Source organism: Trematomus bernacchii, unplaced genomic scaffold (genome assembly GCF_902827165.1).
Source record: "Trematomus bernacchii unplaced genomic scaffold, fTreBer1.1, whole genome shotgun sequence".
Taxonomy (NCBI): Eukaryota; Metazoa; Chordata; class Actinopteri; order Perciformes; family Nototheniidae; genus Trematomus; species Trematomus bernacchii.
The window spans coordinates 2,763,546-2,775,978 of record NW_022987564.1 but is presented as its reverse complement, the minus strand read 5'-3'; the positions used below and the strand labels follow the sequence as shown (position 1 = coordinate 2,775,978).

Here is a 12,433-nt window from a genome sequence, read left to right as displayed (position 1 = left end):
CCACCTTTAAAGTTGAATAAAGGACTAGCTCAGTATCACTGTTAGGAGAAAACTATCTTTTTTATTTTCATAGTTAAACTGTGACACAGTCAGTGGCAGATCAGAATTACTTGGATGTCCTTTTATTTTGTACAGATGTATGGCAGCAACTTGTATTCATTATAGTAAATCTGCTAAATTTGATTGAAAATTGTCCATTGTTAATGTACGACATTTCAAAAAGAATGGTGAACACATTCCCATAACAATTTGTTGAAATGTTTAATTTTTTAACCAAAAGTCCACAACTAAAAACAAACATGACACAGAGAAATCCTACCACATATATGATTATAATAACATATTCTTATCACATGTTTGGACTAGCAAACCCCCCCAAAAATGTATTTCACTAATCAAATAGACTGCCTCTTCTTTCTGTACAATCCTCTTGCTGTTATGCATAATACACTTTTTCTGTTCCTGGTCTGGTTTCACATGCTCACGTGTGTCCTCTTCCAGATCGGCAGCATTCTGTTCTTCAGCTGCAGAAAGGGCTACTTACTGCAGGGCTCCATCTCTCGCACTTGTCTGCCCATCCTCACTTGGAGTGGTTATCAACCTGAGTGCATTGGTAAGTACAGAGTCTGCCTATATTAAAAAAAAATAAAAAAAACATGAGTTATTAATTATTAGGCCCAACATCCAACTTTTTCTTCTGTCCCTTTAATCCTTCTCTCCCTTCTTTTCTGCAGCCCACCACTGCAGCCAGCCGGAGATGTCGAGCCAGTCTGATGTGAGAGCCATCGAGCTGCCGTCCCTTGGCTACACGCTGATCTATACATGTCAGCCGGGTTTCTACTTGGCCGGAGGATCAGAGCATAGGACCTGCAGGTCCGATGGGAGCTGGACAGGGAAACAGCCTCTCTGTGAAGGTATACACATGTATACATTACATCCCTAAGGAAACATGGAGATGATATTAAATCTGCAAACACATGCACCCTTTTTGCTTTTGCCACTGTTACATTTCTACACAAAGCAATCATAGATACATTCACAGGAGCTTATAAGACCACAGACTGTCACACACAGATGTATTAAACACTTCATCCCACATTTGTATTGTACCGTTTCCATTAGCAGTCTCCATTGAAACCACTTGGGTCCGTACTGTGCAGACTCCAGCGGTGGGAAATTGGGGATTGAGCTAATGTTGATAAATATCTGTGTTAACACTTGCTTATTCTCAGACACATGCCAGAGCAGGATGGCCCATCTATCACAACATGGCAGAGCATGGAATTGCACACACACATACACACAGACTCAGACACACACACACACGCTTTGAAACATTAACAAGGGTGAAGAACCTGATTAGGCCAATGCATCCCATTGATTAGGTTAGCAGAAGTACCTCCTATAAATGGCGAGGCAGCGTTAACAAGATCTCGCAGACAAATAGACTGCCATTAAGACACCCCCAAGCATTGGCCTAAATACATATAGGAAAAAAATAGAGTCATCGACCCACAATTATCGAGGTTAGACAAATGCTAATAGCTTAAAGAGAAAGACGTACTCAAGGGTGGCTTCCATACGATGGATCCTGTGCCGAGCCGCTGCTGAAATATAGAGGGTGATGGGTATTTTTTAAGACAGTGCCATTAAGACTGAAGGAAAGAAAGTGAACTGGCCTTACCGTATGCAGGATTTTAACAGCGCCTGTGGGTGCAGTGATGGAGGGGAAGCTCAAAAGAGTGGCAGGTGATAAAGTACACAACAGAGGGATGGTGTTTGTGTCTGTTTGCATTCATCCAAGGTGATGTTTATGCTCATAAACCACCATCAGTATACCTGTCTTTGTTTGTAGTTGCATGAAAACCCTCTTCGCTATGTTTGTCTGCGTGGGTGTCTGTTTACTACTGCGGTGCAGTCCTGTGGCCCCGTGTGAGCAGTAAGGCATTATTAAAGTGCTTCCCCTCGAAGCTGTGAAACTGTGTCTCTGCCCCCACAGGGACCACCCGGGCTGCTCTTTGACAGTCAAGTCCTGTCGCAGGCAGGCCTCACTCTGTCCACCGCATCGTTATTAGTCATGGAGCCAGACAGAAAGTGCTGATAGTGACATCCTCCCACCTCAATTATCATAGGGCTGCTAAAAAAGAAAAAATGTCTATCTTTACTTACTTAGGCATTCTCTGTACCTGTTTACAGGATAAACTTGTTAATTAGTTTTTGAGTTAACTCTGTGTTGTTGTGCTCTTCAGCTGATAATCGCTCAAGTGGTAACAGCCCAGTGACAGTGCAGGACCCACCCTCAAAGTTACCAGGTAAGACTTGTGCTTTTTCACAAGCTTTAACTTGTATTTGTTTCAAATTGTGTCTATAATTAGTTTGTCTTTGTTACTTTGTGGGACACTGAAGATGTTGTAGATTTTACTTCTGTTAAGTAGATGGGGGATGATCATCAAAACAAGTTACATGTTTCTATACTTTGATTTAAATTACAGTAAGTGTCATGATTCACTCCCACCACTGCTAACTTACCCTGTTATCTTTTGTTCACTGACTCTGTTAAGCCTAAAGGCAAACGAACCAGTGAAGTCGCCTGGCACCAAGGACTTTTTTGTTCGCTAAAATATCATTTTCTTTGCCACCTCTATCTCCACCCGTTGTCTCTTTTAGTCCCTCTTGGGGTTTTCGCTAAGAACTCTCTCTGGAGGGGCTCCTATGAGTACCTGGGGAAGAAGCAGCCAGCTATGCTCAGCATCACTGCCTTTGAGCCCTTCAGCAACCGGGTTAACGGGACGCTCATCGACCACAGCGGAGTGGAACTCAAACTGTCTGGTTGGTACTCCAAAAGCAGAAATCACTGTCAAGACGTTCAACACACACACATACACCTTCAACCTCATACCAGAGAGCTACTGGTTTTTATCCAAACGGACAATGTCAGAAAAATGTCAATGATGCAAGGAAAACAGTGCGGTCTCAGCATGGAGGAGATCAGTGCAGCAGTTACTGAACAGCTTTTATTTTATTTCCTTGTGGCATAATCACCCTGCAGCTGTGGTCATTATGACACACATTTGCATCCTGTCGGCTTGGACACTTCACTCCATTGTACCTGGAGTGAAGTGTCCAAAAAACACTATAAATGTCCACACTGTGAAGTAATGCACAATATACAAATAACCTTGCATTATTATAAAATCATACAGAATTAGTCTTCACCTTCAAATTTCCCAGATACTATTATCGATAGAATCGCCTCATTCTTGTCCAGAAACATAAATCACATCAGTAAGCCACACTTTTGCACGAAGTGACACTAGTTAGGCTAATAAATAAGGGGAATAGGTAATATTTCATTATTTTTGTATTTACTCTCCATAGTTCATTGAGTGCAAGCCCTCATTTACATTCAGATGTTACCCCTCTGCGATGGAATGTAGATGCTTATATTGCTACAGAAGTTTTCTTTAAGACTGCATCAAGATTTTTGTCATAGATAACTAAAAATGGCTGCTAGTGGAAACACAACATGATAAGGAAAGGCGATGCCATGATCAGAGGATGTATCAGATTTAGTTTAAATCCCTGTACGTTTGTAGATTTATCAGATAATCCTTTTGAGTTGGTGTATTTGTGGTTTTTGCTGCAAAATAACTGTTAACCATTTCTTCTTGTAGGTACGTTTAAGAAGGAGGAGGCTCAGCTGCTGCTGCAGGTCCACCAGATCAGAGGCCCTGTGGAAATCTTTGTCAACAAGTTTAAAATCGACAACTGGGCCCTAGACGGACATGTAAGTGCAAGTCCAGGGTCGGGTTCAAAACAGCACCTCTCTGTAACGGCAGAGATGTCACATCACACAAACACACACACCTTTTATTGTGAAATATGCACGAGCACACATACACACTAACCTTGTCACTCTGGGGAGATGGAGGGCCCACCAAGAGTTTTCTCTTTAATTAAAATGTCAGTTAAATCATTGCCTGGTAATCAGGACTCGACAGACCCCCTCCACTCCTCTTCCCCCCCACCCACCCCCCGTTATCCCCCCACCACAGCCACCTCTAATGCACACCCACTTCGGATATAATTAAAAAAGCAGGTCACAGTAAATGTGTGTGTCCCACTGTGTAGGTTTTTATGTGCATGTTTCACAAGCCTCGCAGCACACAAGTGTTTACGTACTAGCATGCTGCACAGAGAGGAATACTCCTTTTGTGTAAAATGCTGGTGTGTGAGTAGCAGCGCGGCTGAGTGTGTTTATGTTTGCGCTCTTGAGCAGAAAAATGTCATATAACATGTCAGCCATAAGAGCACCTCTCAGCTCCTTTGACATGATATTTCATTTCTGCGTGCACCAGCTGCTGACACTTTGATGATACTCTCCTTTGTAAAGCCAGGATGTGACACATAAAGTGACTGTCTTCCATCCTCTCTCCCTAGGTGTCCTACATCTCTTCATCCAACTCCTTTGTGTACCAGGGATTTGTCAGAGGAAAAGGCTTTGGCCAATTTGGTCTCCAGAGACTCGGTGAGTGAGCCGTCCACTTGGATATAGAAACATCTATGACCAAGCGGTCTCTTTGGGGACCACTGTAGGTCCATGTTTTTTCCTTTATAGATTTCTATCACTGTAATCTTTCAATTAAACTCTGCATGGCATCTGTATGCCCTGCAGCAAGTGCTTTTATAACATATATATGTACCTTCACAGATGTGAAAACACTTGTGGCCAGTGTGGCTTTAAACTCAGCATTCATTGCGATACAAAAACAGTTCAAACACATGATGAATTGTCAGAAAATGATTTCTTAACACACTTCACCCACATGACACAGCTACAGAAAAGCTTTCTCTTGGAGTTTGTGGCTAGTGCATCATCGACGTGGGAGTTTTTGCCAAATCAAGTAACGCCACATCTTGCAGATTGTATATAGTGAATATGACCCTTTAATTGCTGTGTGTCATTCTTTAGTTCCCTTCAGAGCCCTCTGATATGCTGTCTTACTGTAGATATAGAAAATGTTTTCAAAAGACTGCTGCCAAACAAATATCCACTTCATGTTTGTGACCTATAAATCCAACCCATATTATCCTCCTCACTACAGTTTGTATAGAGCCACTGCTTAGACCCTGACTCAATAGTTCTGCATGCTGTTGGAGTTGTGTGTGTGACATCATGTCCTTTTATTAACGTTAGTTTGATGCCCTTGCTATAGCAAAAGCTCACTCCCTACTCTTCTGAGCTAACTCAATGAGGCAACATGAAAAAATAAAATGATATATGTAAAGTTCGAAATATGTTGCCAGGCATTTTTATTTAGTGAACTTTTCTAAAGATAAGTGTTGAAAACAGATGGATGCTTTCCTTTTTATTCTATGTATTTGATGTTTGCCACTTCACAACGTTAGTAAACTGCTCCCAACCACTGTTACGATCCAGATCCATGGTTTGTTTTTGCATAGAAAACATATTAATTGCACATCATTTAAAACTCATGCCAGATTGGAGTGACTCCATATTGTATGTAAAGCAAACTGAAGATAAATAAGAAGTGCACGTGCAAAAATAAATCATATTGGGATGGAATTGACCAGTGGAATTGGTGTTACACACAGATTAAGTGTGTTTGTGATTGGTGAAAGTTGTGTGAGCATAGTGAATAATGCCATAATGAGAGAGGTGCTTGAACAGCAGGTGCAAAACCCATCGCCCCCCCCCCCCTCCTGCACACTGTGCAAACAGCTCTTTATTAATACAGAGGACTGGGCCTGGTGCCAGGACAGTCATGTGTATGTGTGTTTAAGTGTGTATGGGAATAAAGTGCATGGTGGCTGGGTTGGATGTATTGGAAATAATTATTTTCAATTTGTCAAGATGTCCTTTCTTTCTTTTGTTGGTGGCGGTGTAACATTGCGTGTGTTTTCTTGCGTGAGAGTGTCTGTTTGTGTGCTTGTGCTCTACATTGGGGAGTTGATTGGCAAACATCACAGAACCCCCTAATTGAATTCCTTCTTGTTCGTCACTCGTCCTTTATCTGAGCTTTTTTGGCATTCTGTGGCAAACAGGTGGGCTGTCACTCCTCCACTGTTGCTGCAACACACACACACACACACACACACACACACACACACACACACACACACACACACACACACACCTGCATAAATTAGAGAATTAATTTGAAATGACTAAATGGCTGTCGGCATGTGATGTCAGTAATTAAGAGTCATTTTTAGGATGATGGAATTTGACGTTCCCAGGGGGTAAATGAAAAAAAAAGGATTGTTTTATTCCTGCTTAGTCTATTATATATAGGTGGAGCCTTCCTGGCAGCATTATAGATATATTTTATTTTATTATGTTACTGTTTCAGTTTAATTTTCCTTAAGCGCTTATCTCAAGTTCTTGGCAGAAGGCAATGAGGATACTTTTCATATTGTTTTGATAATTGTGTTATTTATGGGATTTAATTATATCGTCTACTGCTGATATGGTATTGTACTGAAGTGATGCTAATTGAAGCGCTCCATGTCTTATCTCTTTTCTTGCAGAGAGTTTAGATCCCAGCGGAGACAACACAGGATACAACTTTGCGTCCAACAGCAGCTCAGTGGCGGCAGCCATCCTAGTGCCTTTTATAGCCATGATCATTGCAGGCTTCGCTCTGTACCTCTACAAACACAGGTACGCTTCACACTGTTGCCATGGTTAACATCACTCGCCACCTGCTTACAACATTTCCCTGGTTTATTTTGTATTTGCAAGGAAGCATCTTAAGTCAAGTTTTAATTTGCCTCTGCAAAGCACGCTGTTTTCAGATAAGATTCTTGCTTAATTTCTCTTAAGATTATTTTGCATTCAGGCTTAAAAATACATCAGTTGAAAATCGAATCGAATTGTTTTATCTGCTGATGCATACATTATGGAGAAAACTCTTCTCACAGCCTAGAAAACAAACGGGTTCATAACAGTGACACAGGCAGCAATTCAGTATAGCCAAATCCATACTGAAGCACTTGATTCAATATGGATGATAAAATGTTTTTTATTATTTTATTATTTTGTAGTTTTTGATATGGGTCAGACAAAAAAAAAGATTTGAAGATGATACCTCAGGTGTTTTTTTCACCATTTTATAGACTTTATTTCACTCGTGATCATTAGTTGCAGCCATAGTCTATAATATATCATATTGATTACACACAGTATATTTAGATATATATGTATGATTTATACTTGACAGGTTGAATTTCCCACATGTGTACCAAAGGTTGCGCCAGACTTTTTCGCTGCCCGTAATTTTGACGTACAGGATCGTAACATTTCCGTCAAAATCCATTATTACCCGTCGGTCTTTACACAACTCTGACGGGGGGGGTGAACTTGTTAGTTCTGTTAGCGCTGGTGCTCACAGACATTTAAATGATTTGTACGGCAAAGTTAGGTTTGGAAACTATATAATTTCCTTTTTGGCGGGCATGCATAACACGGCATAATACCGGAGCCTCGCTGCGGGGAAGCTTTGGCGCTGTTCTGAGTTTGTTCTAATCTTTCAAAATGACGGACTGCTTTCAGATTTTTCCGTCATTGCTAAAAAAAATCCGTCATAGATGGAAAATATTCGGTTACGCGACCTCTGATGTGTACTGATTGTTTATTATATTGATCTGTGTGATGCAGAAGAAGACCCAAAGTCCCCTTCAACGGTTACGTGGGCCATGAGAACACTAATGGACGAGCTACGTTCGAGAACCCGATGTACGACCGCAACATCCAGCCCACGGACATCCTGGCCAGCGAGACAGAGTTCACCGTCAGCACAGTGTGCACAGCTGTATAGCAACCGCTTCCTCCAGAGGTGAGCAGCAAACACCACCAGGTCACATGGCTTTATTCATAAAGTAAGGACTTAGAGCTTCAAGGTCCACATTTCTCTGAAAGTAGATGAAGTTATCACCTCGGGGCAAATTACAAATCTAAGGCATCAAAAGCTATACAGATTCTCAGAATCCAGCCGTTACTAAAACTTTTACACCGTCCCTCCAGAATAGGATAGAACATTTGATTTATTTTTTACTGCTGCAGCTCCTTTGATCTGCATCTCTCATATAAATGAAATCTGTTTTATTGAGTTATACTTTATTAAAAAAGCAAGAATATGTATTGTTTTATTTAGTTTTCAACACTGATGAGAAATAACATGAATGCCTTTGTCTTCTCTTTTCTCTGTGATCTCCCTCATATTCATCTCCTTTCTTTTGGTTACCTTACCTTTTTTCTCCCTTTATCCATCTTTCTGTTTTGCCTTACTGTGTTTCTTTTATTTTCAATCCTATATTCCTTCTCTTCCATTCTCCTACCCTTGCCCTTTTCCTCTCACACCCTTTTAACCCTTCATACCTTACTCCCATGCATTCATCCATGATTCAGTTAGGGGAGGAAAAGTGCACCACATCTTCGCCTGCCTGCCAGAAGAGGACATCCATAGTTCCTCGAGCAGAGGGAAAGACAAAGAATATTTTTATCCGCTGAAATACATTCAAGAAACATCTCCTGTGGCAAAGGCTCTTACGACGAGAAAAAAAAGAAACCATGTGAAGACAACGACTGTAACAATTGCCAACGACAAAATGCTTTTTGTAACTTTACATGGTTTCTTGATCATTTTCCATTTTTCGAGGAAAAAGCTTCAACGTGAAGCTGCAGCCGGCCGGAGAAACGCTGGAAGCAAAGCTGTGATGACTTTTCTCACCGCCCTCCGCCTAAACCCAAAGGGAATTTTATGGTCAACTTGAAGTCTAGAAAATTGACCTGTAGCTAACAGAGAACTCTGTGCAAGTTAACTGTTAGGCGGACCGCACCGTGTCGGCCTGTGTGAGACGAAGAGAGACAGTCTGGACTGTTCCGGTTCTGTTTTCCATTTGCTTTGCTTTCCTCTCTTTTTATGCTGCTTGCTTTCTGTGATGAGTAATTGGGAGCCCTGATTTACCCCAGCTGTCTGCTAGAGGCGGTTGAAATGTTTCATCCTCAAGTCTATGGCTGAGAATTAAGAATTCAGTACGTTTTGAAGGCCATGTTGGACACACACATGCCATCGCTACTTTTTGAGCTAGACTCTGCTCTTTTTTTTTTTAAGCAGTGATGACATTCTGCTTGCAGAGGCAGCTGTGTCCAGAGCAGGGGCTAAGAGGTAGCAAAGGCTGCTGAAAAAGCACTTAGTGAGGTTGTGGAGAGTCGCTGTGCATATGTGTGCTCGTTTCTGCACACATTCCTAGTGGCTGCATCTTCAATCTCCCCAAAATATGTCTGTTCTGGCCCCAAAGATTCCCGTTAACACGACAGATAATTGTACTAACACTTTTCCACATTTATTGAATTTTCTTTTTGAAAGAATCTGAGGATTGGGTTTAGGATTATCAATATACCTGGATGTTTTGGACAAATAAAAAACATAAGGATACTAAGAGCAAAAGCTGACAATGTATAGATCCTCTAAGAAACTGAAAGCAGTGTCACTCTCCTAACGTTCACCCACTTTCTCTTCATTTGTAGTGATTCATGTGCAGTCACTTTACATGTATGTGTCTTTGGGTGACTGGGAACAAGACATGGATAAAGACAAATCCTCCTCGCTAACTAATGCACCTAAATCAGACGTTAAGAGGCAAAACTCCCACCTTTTATTTACATAATAATTGTATGCCAATTTCGTGCCACTGTTGCTTCCTGTTAAGTAAACATGGCAACTGCAATTAGGTTAATTAATGTGGATGTATAAACTTGTGTGGACAACCGCTGTGATCTTTCCCTTTCATTTTCAAAAACATTAGAACAAGTCTGTTGCACCAAACAAGTTACAGAGCAACACATGGAACTTAATATTTTTGTAAATGCTCAAAGTCTGATGTCAAATTCTCCTCTTTTGCCTTCCCGGATCCCATGTTTCTGCAGCTTGAAGGTGGTACGTTCTGTATTTTCTTGTGATTGGTTTGCAGTATGAGCTCCCTAAACTTGGCCTTAGGAAAACAAAGATCAAAGTACGGCCACGTTTGAACTCCCTGAAAGTGTACAAGTGAAGGCGCTTGGGTCTGAAGAATGGATGAGTCAGTGATGTGCTCCCTCTGGATAACATGCAGGTCTTTTCCTCCAAGTTAACTTCTGACAGCTCCATCTTTGTGAAAAACAGTGAAGTTGCCCTGTTCTGTCTCGGCTCATCATGGAAATGTTCCAGAAGGCTTCCTCGGAGCTGTGAGAGCAGGGGAGTTGCTGGCATACTAATTACTCCCATGCATTAAATTGGTTTATGTGAAAGGAAAAAAAAGTGTTTATGCCTCTTATGCTAACACTCCTCAAATCTGTGACAACTGGGGAGTGATATACCCTAAGTATTGTTTTGAAAGTGCGACACAAGAGGGAACTGGCTTCAGCTCTAACAACAGGACTGTACCTCTGCTGGCGAATGAAATTCTGAGAAACATTTATGCTTTTGTGACCCATTATAATGTGTCTAAAATGTGTATTAGTGGTGGAGTTAAAGGAAAGACACCCACTGGATTTCAAACACTCTGCTCCCAGCTATTTGCCACTTACTGTCCCCATTTCTGTGTATCCTGAGCAGGGGTGAATGGTGCTCAAATTTCCCCGCAGCAAATTGACCCATTACATGCAATTTGCTTTCATTAGCCTTGCTTCATTGTCGAACCCATATCAAATCCTAAAATTCACCTTACCATTGCTGCTAACAGGACAGTGGATTATGTAATGTTTGAAAATTATAAAATCAACATTTCTTTGATTTGCCATGTACTTTGTATCTAATTAGTGTTAGAAATAAGGAGAACTATTTCATTTTGCATGGATTTATTTGGGGTAAATTAGCGTATACATTATAATACATTTAAATGCAAAGTGGCTTACACAGTCAAAACAAAACCTCTATACCAATAGAGTCTTTAAAGTCACCTACAGTACATCATTTCCCTCAGAAATCCAGGCTTTTGAAACCAATCACTGCATTGTTCCTTCAATTAGTTTCACCGTGAGTCGGTAATTGCTTTTACAATTGTATTACTTTTAAAGCTCTCGCCTATCTCGACAGTACAGATAGAATATTGCCCCTTGCCTGCTCTGGTCGTGAATTGAGGGAAAAGGAAACGATTGAATTACCCTGGAGATTTCACGGGAAGAGGAGCCGTTGTGCTCACATTATCTTGAAGACACTGTAACTCAGTTCTCATCGTTGTATGCAGCCGTTGCATTGTGCATTTCATTTGTTTTTATTCTGAAGTTGCTCCAAATATTTCAGCTGAGTCGATAGCTTCATTACATTTCTGTTATTTTCGGTTAAGGCCACTCTGAAGTGGTGTTTCCGCTCCATTCATCCCTCCCAGGGCAACGTTTAGCGCACTTCAACCAACACTTTATTAAGCTCTGTTGAGTATTAAATAAAAAAAATCTGATTAGCTGGTGCAATAGGACATGATGCCCGCCGCTCCCTGGATGGAACTTGTCTAATTGGCTAGATTTGGACTGCATATTTGGACATACATAATACAGAAGCATAAGCTCATAGGACTATGATTGTTGTTAACCAGAAAGGGCTGAGTCATGAACAATTCAGAAATGGTTTGAAAAGGCCAGAGCACTTTACATTCATTACAGTGCCTTGGTACGACCCCATGATAAGATGATAGGATATTTATGTCAGATATTGAAATTAGAACTCCTCATTGTTAAGTCCTTGTTTCATATCAACCTATGTAACTCCCACACACAGTCACATACCTACAAAGAAAACTGGGTGAGCTTGTTAGGATCATTCCAGAGAAACTGAACAATCCATTTTTGCCTCTTTTGCTTTTCCTAAAAGAGCAATGAGCTCATTAGTACTGTGTTTCAGTGTGTAATGATTAATGTCTTGGATTTTTCATGCTTGCCTAAATGTTTGGAAGAGTGCTTTTGTTTTGTGTGTTTTTGAGAGTTACCTTTTCTACCAAAGAATGTTATTCAAATCCAGCCAAATTAGAATTAGGCCGATTTACTAAATGACGATAAATTATTCCATTCAGCTTCATTTGGTTTCACTCTTTAGAAACGTTTTTAATGGGCAACAAGGCTTTTTCAAAAGTGTATTCTGCAGAATTGGGAGTTTTCACTTAATGGGCGCTACATTTTTAGAAATACTTTCTTTCTAACCCATCGGAGTTAGTCCAGAAAGTTCTCAAAGAAAGTGCGATGCCGTTTTATGAAAATGAAGATCAGTGAGCTCCGGATGGAGCTGTGCTATAAGAGTTTGAAGAAACTCTTTCTTGATACCGGCCGGCTACTTCCTGGTTCTCTCTTTGCATATTTTAAGACAGAATCTCTGATCATCCAAGGTTCATATTCCGTTATCAGCCAGAGACAGCTCTGAGTTCTCTCCTGCTCACCATC

General features: G+C 40.9%; 1 protein-coding gene across 1 annotated transcript in view; it reads left to right on the top strand.

Annotated features, from left to right (window-relative positions):
- csmd2 (CUB and Sushi multiple domains 2) overlaps positions 1 to 8,487 on the top strand; it is a 231,318-nt gene extending 222,831 nt beyond the window's left edge. Inside the window, exons 64-72 of the mRNA XM_034125465.1 lie at positions 502 to 613; positions 735 to 914; positions 2,250 to 2,312; positions 2,668 to 2,829; positions 3,675 to 3,787; positions 4,441 to 4,528; positions 6,553 to 6,685; positions 7,682 to 7,859; positions 8,432 to 8,487. Coding sequence (XP_033981356.1) covers positions 502 to 613; positions 735 to 914; positions 2,250 to 2,312; positions 2,668 to 2,829; positions 3,675 to 3,787; positions 4,441 to 4,528; positions 6,553 to 6,685; positions 7,682 to 7,841 — 1,011 coding nt within the window. The 3' untranslated portion in view covers positions 7,842 to 7,859; positions 8,432 to 8,487. The remainder of the gene's footprint in view (positions 1 to 501; positions 614 to 734; positions 915 to 2,249; positions 2,313 to 2,667; positions 2,830 to 3,674; positions 3,788 to 4,440; positions 4,529 to 6,552; positions 6,686 to 7,681; positions 7,860 to 8,431) is intronic.
- Positions 8,488 to 12,433: the final 3,946 nt, after the last annotated feature.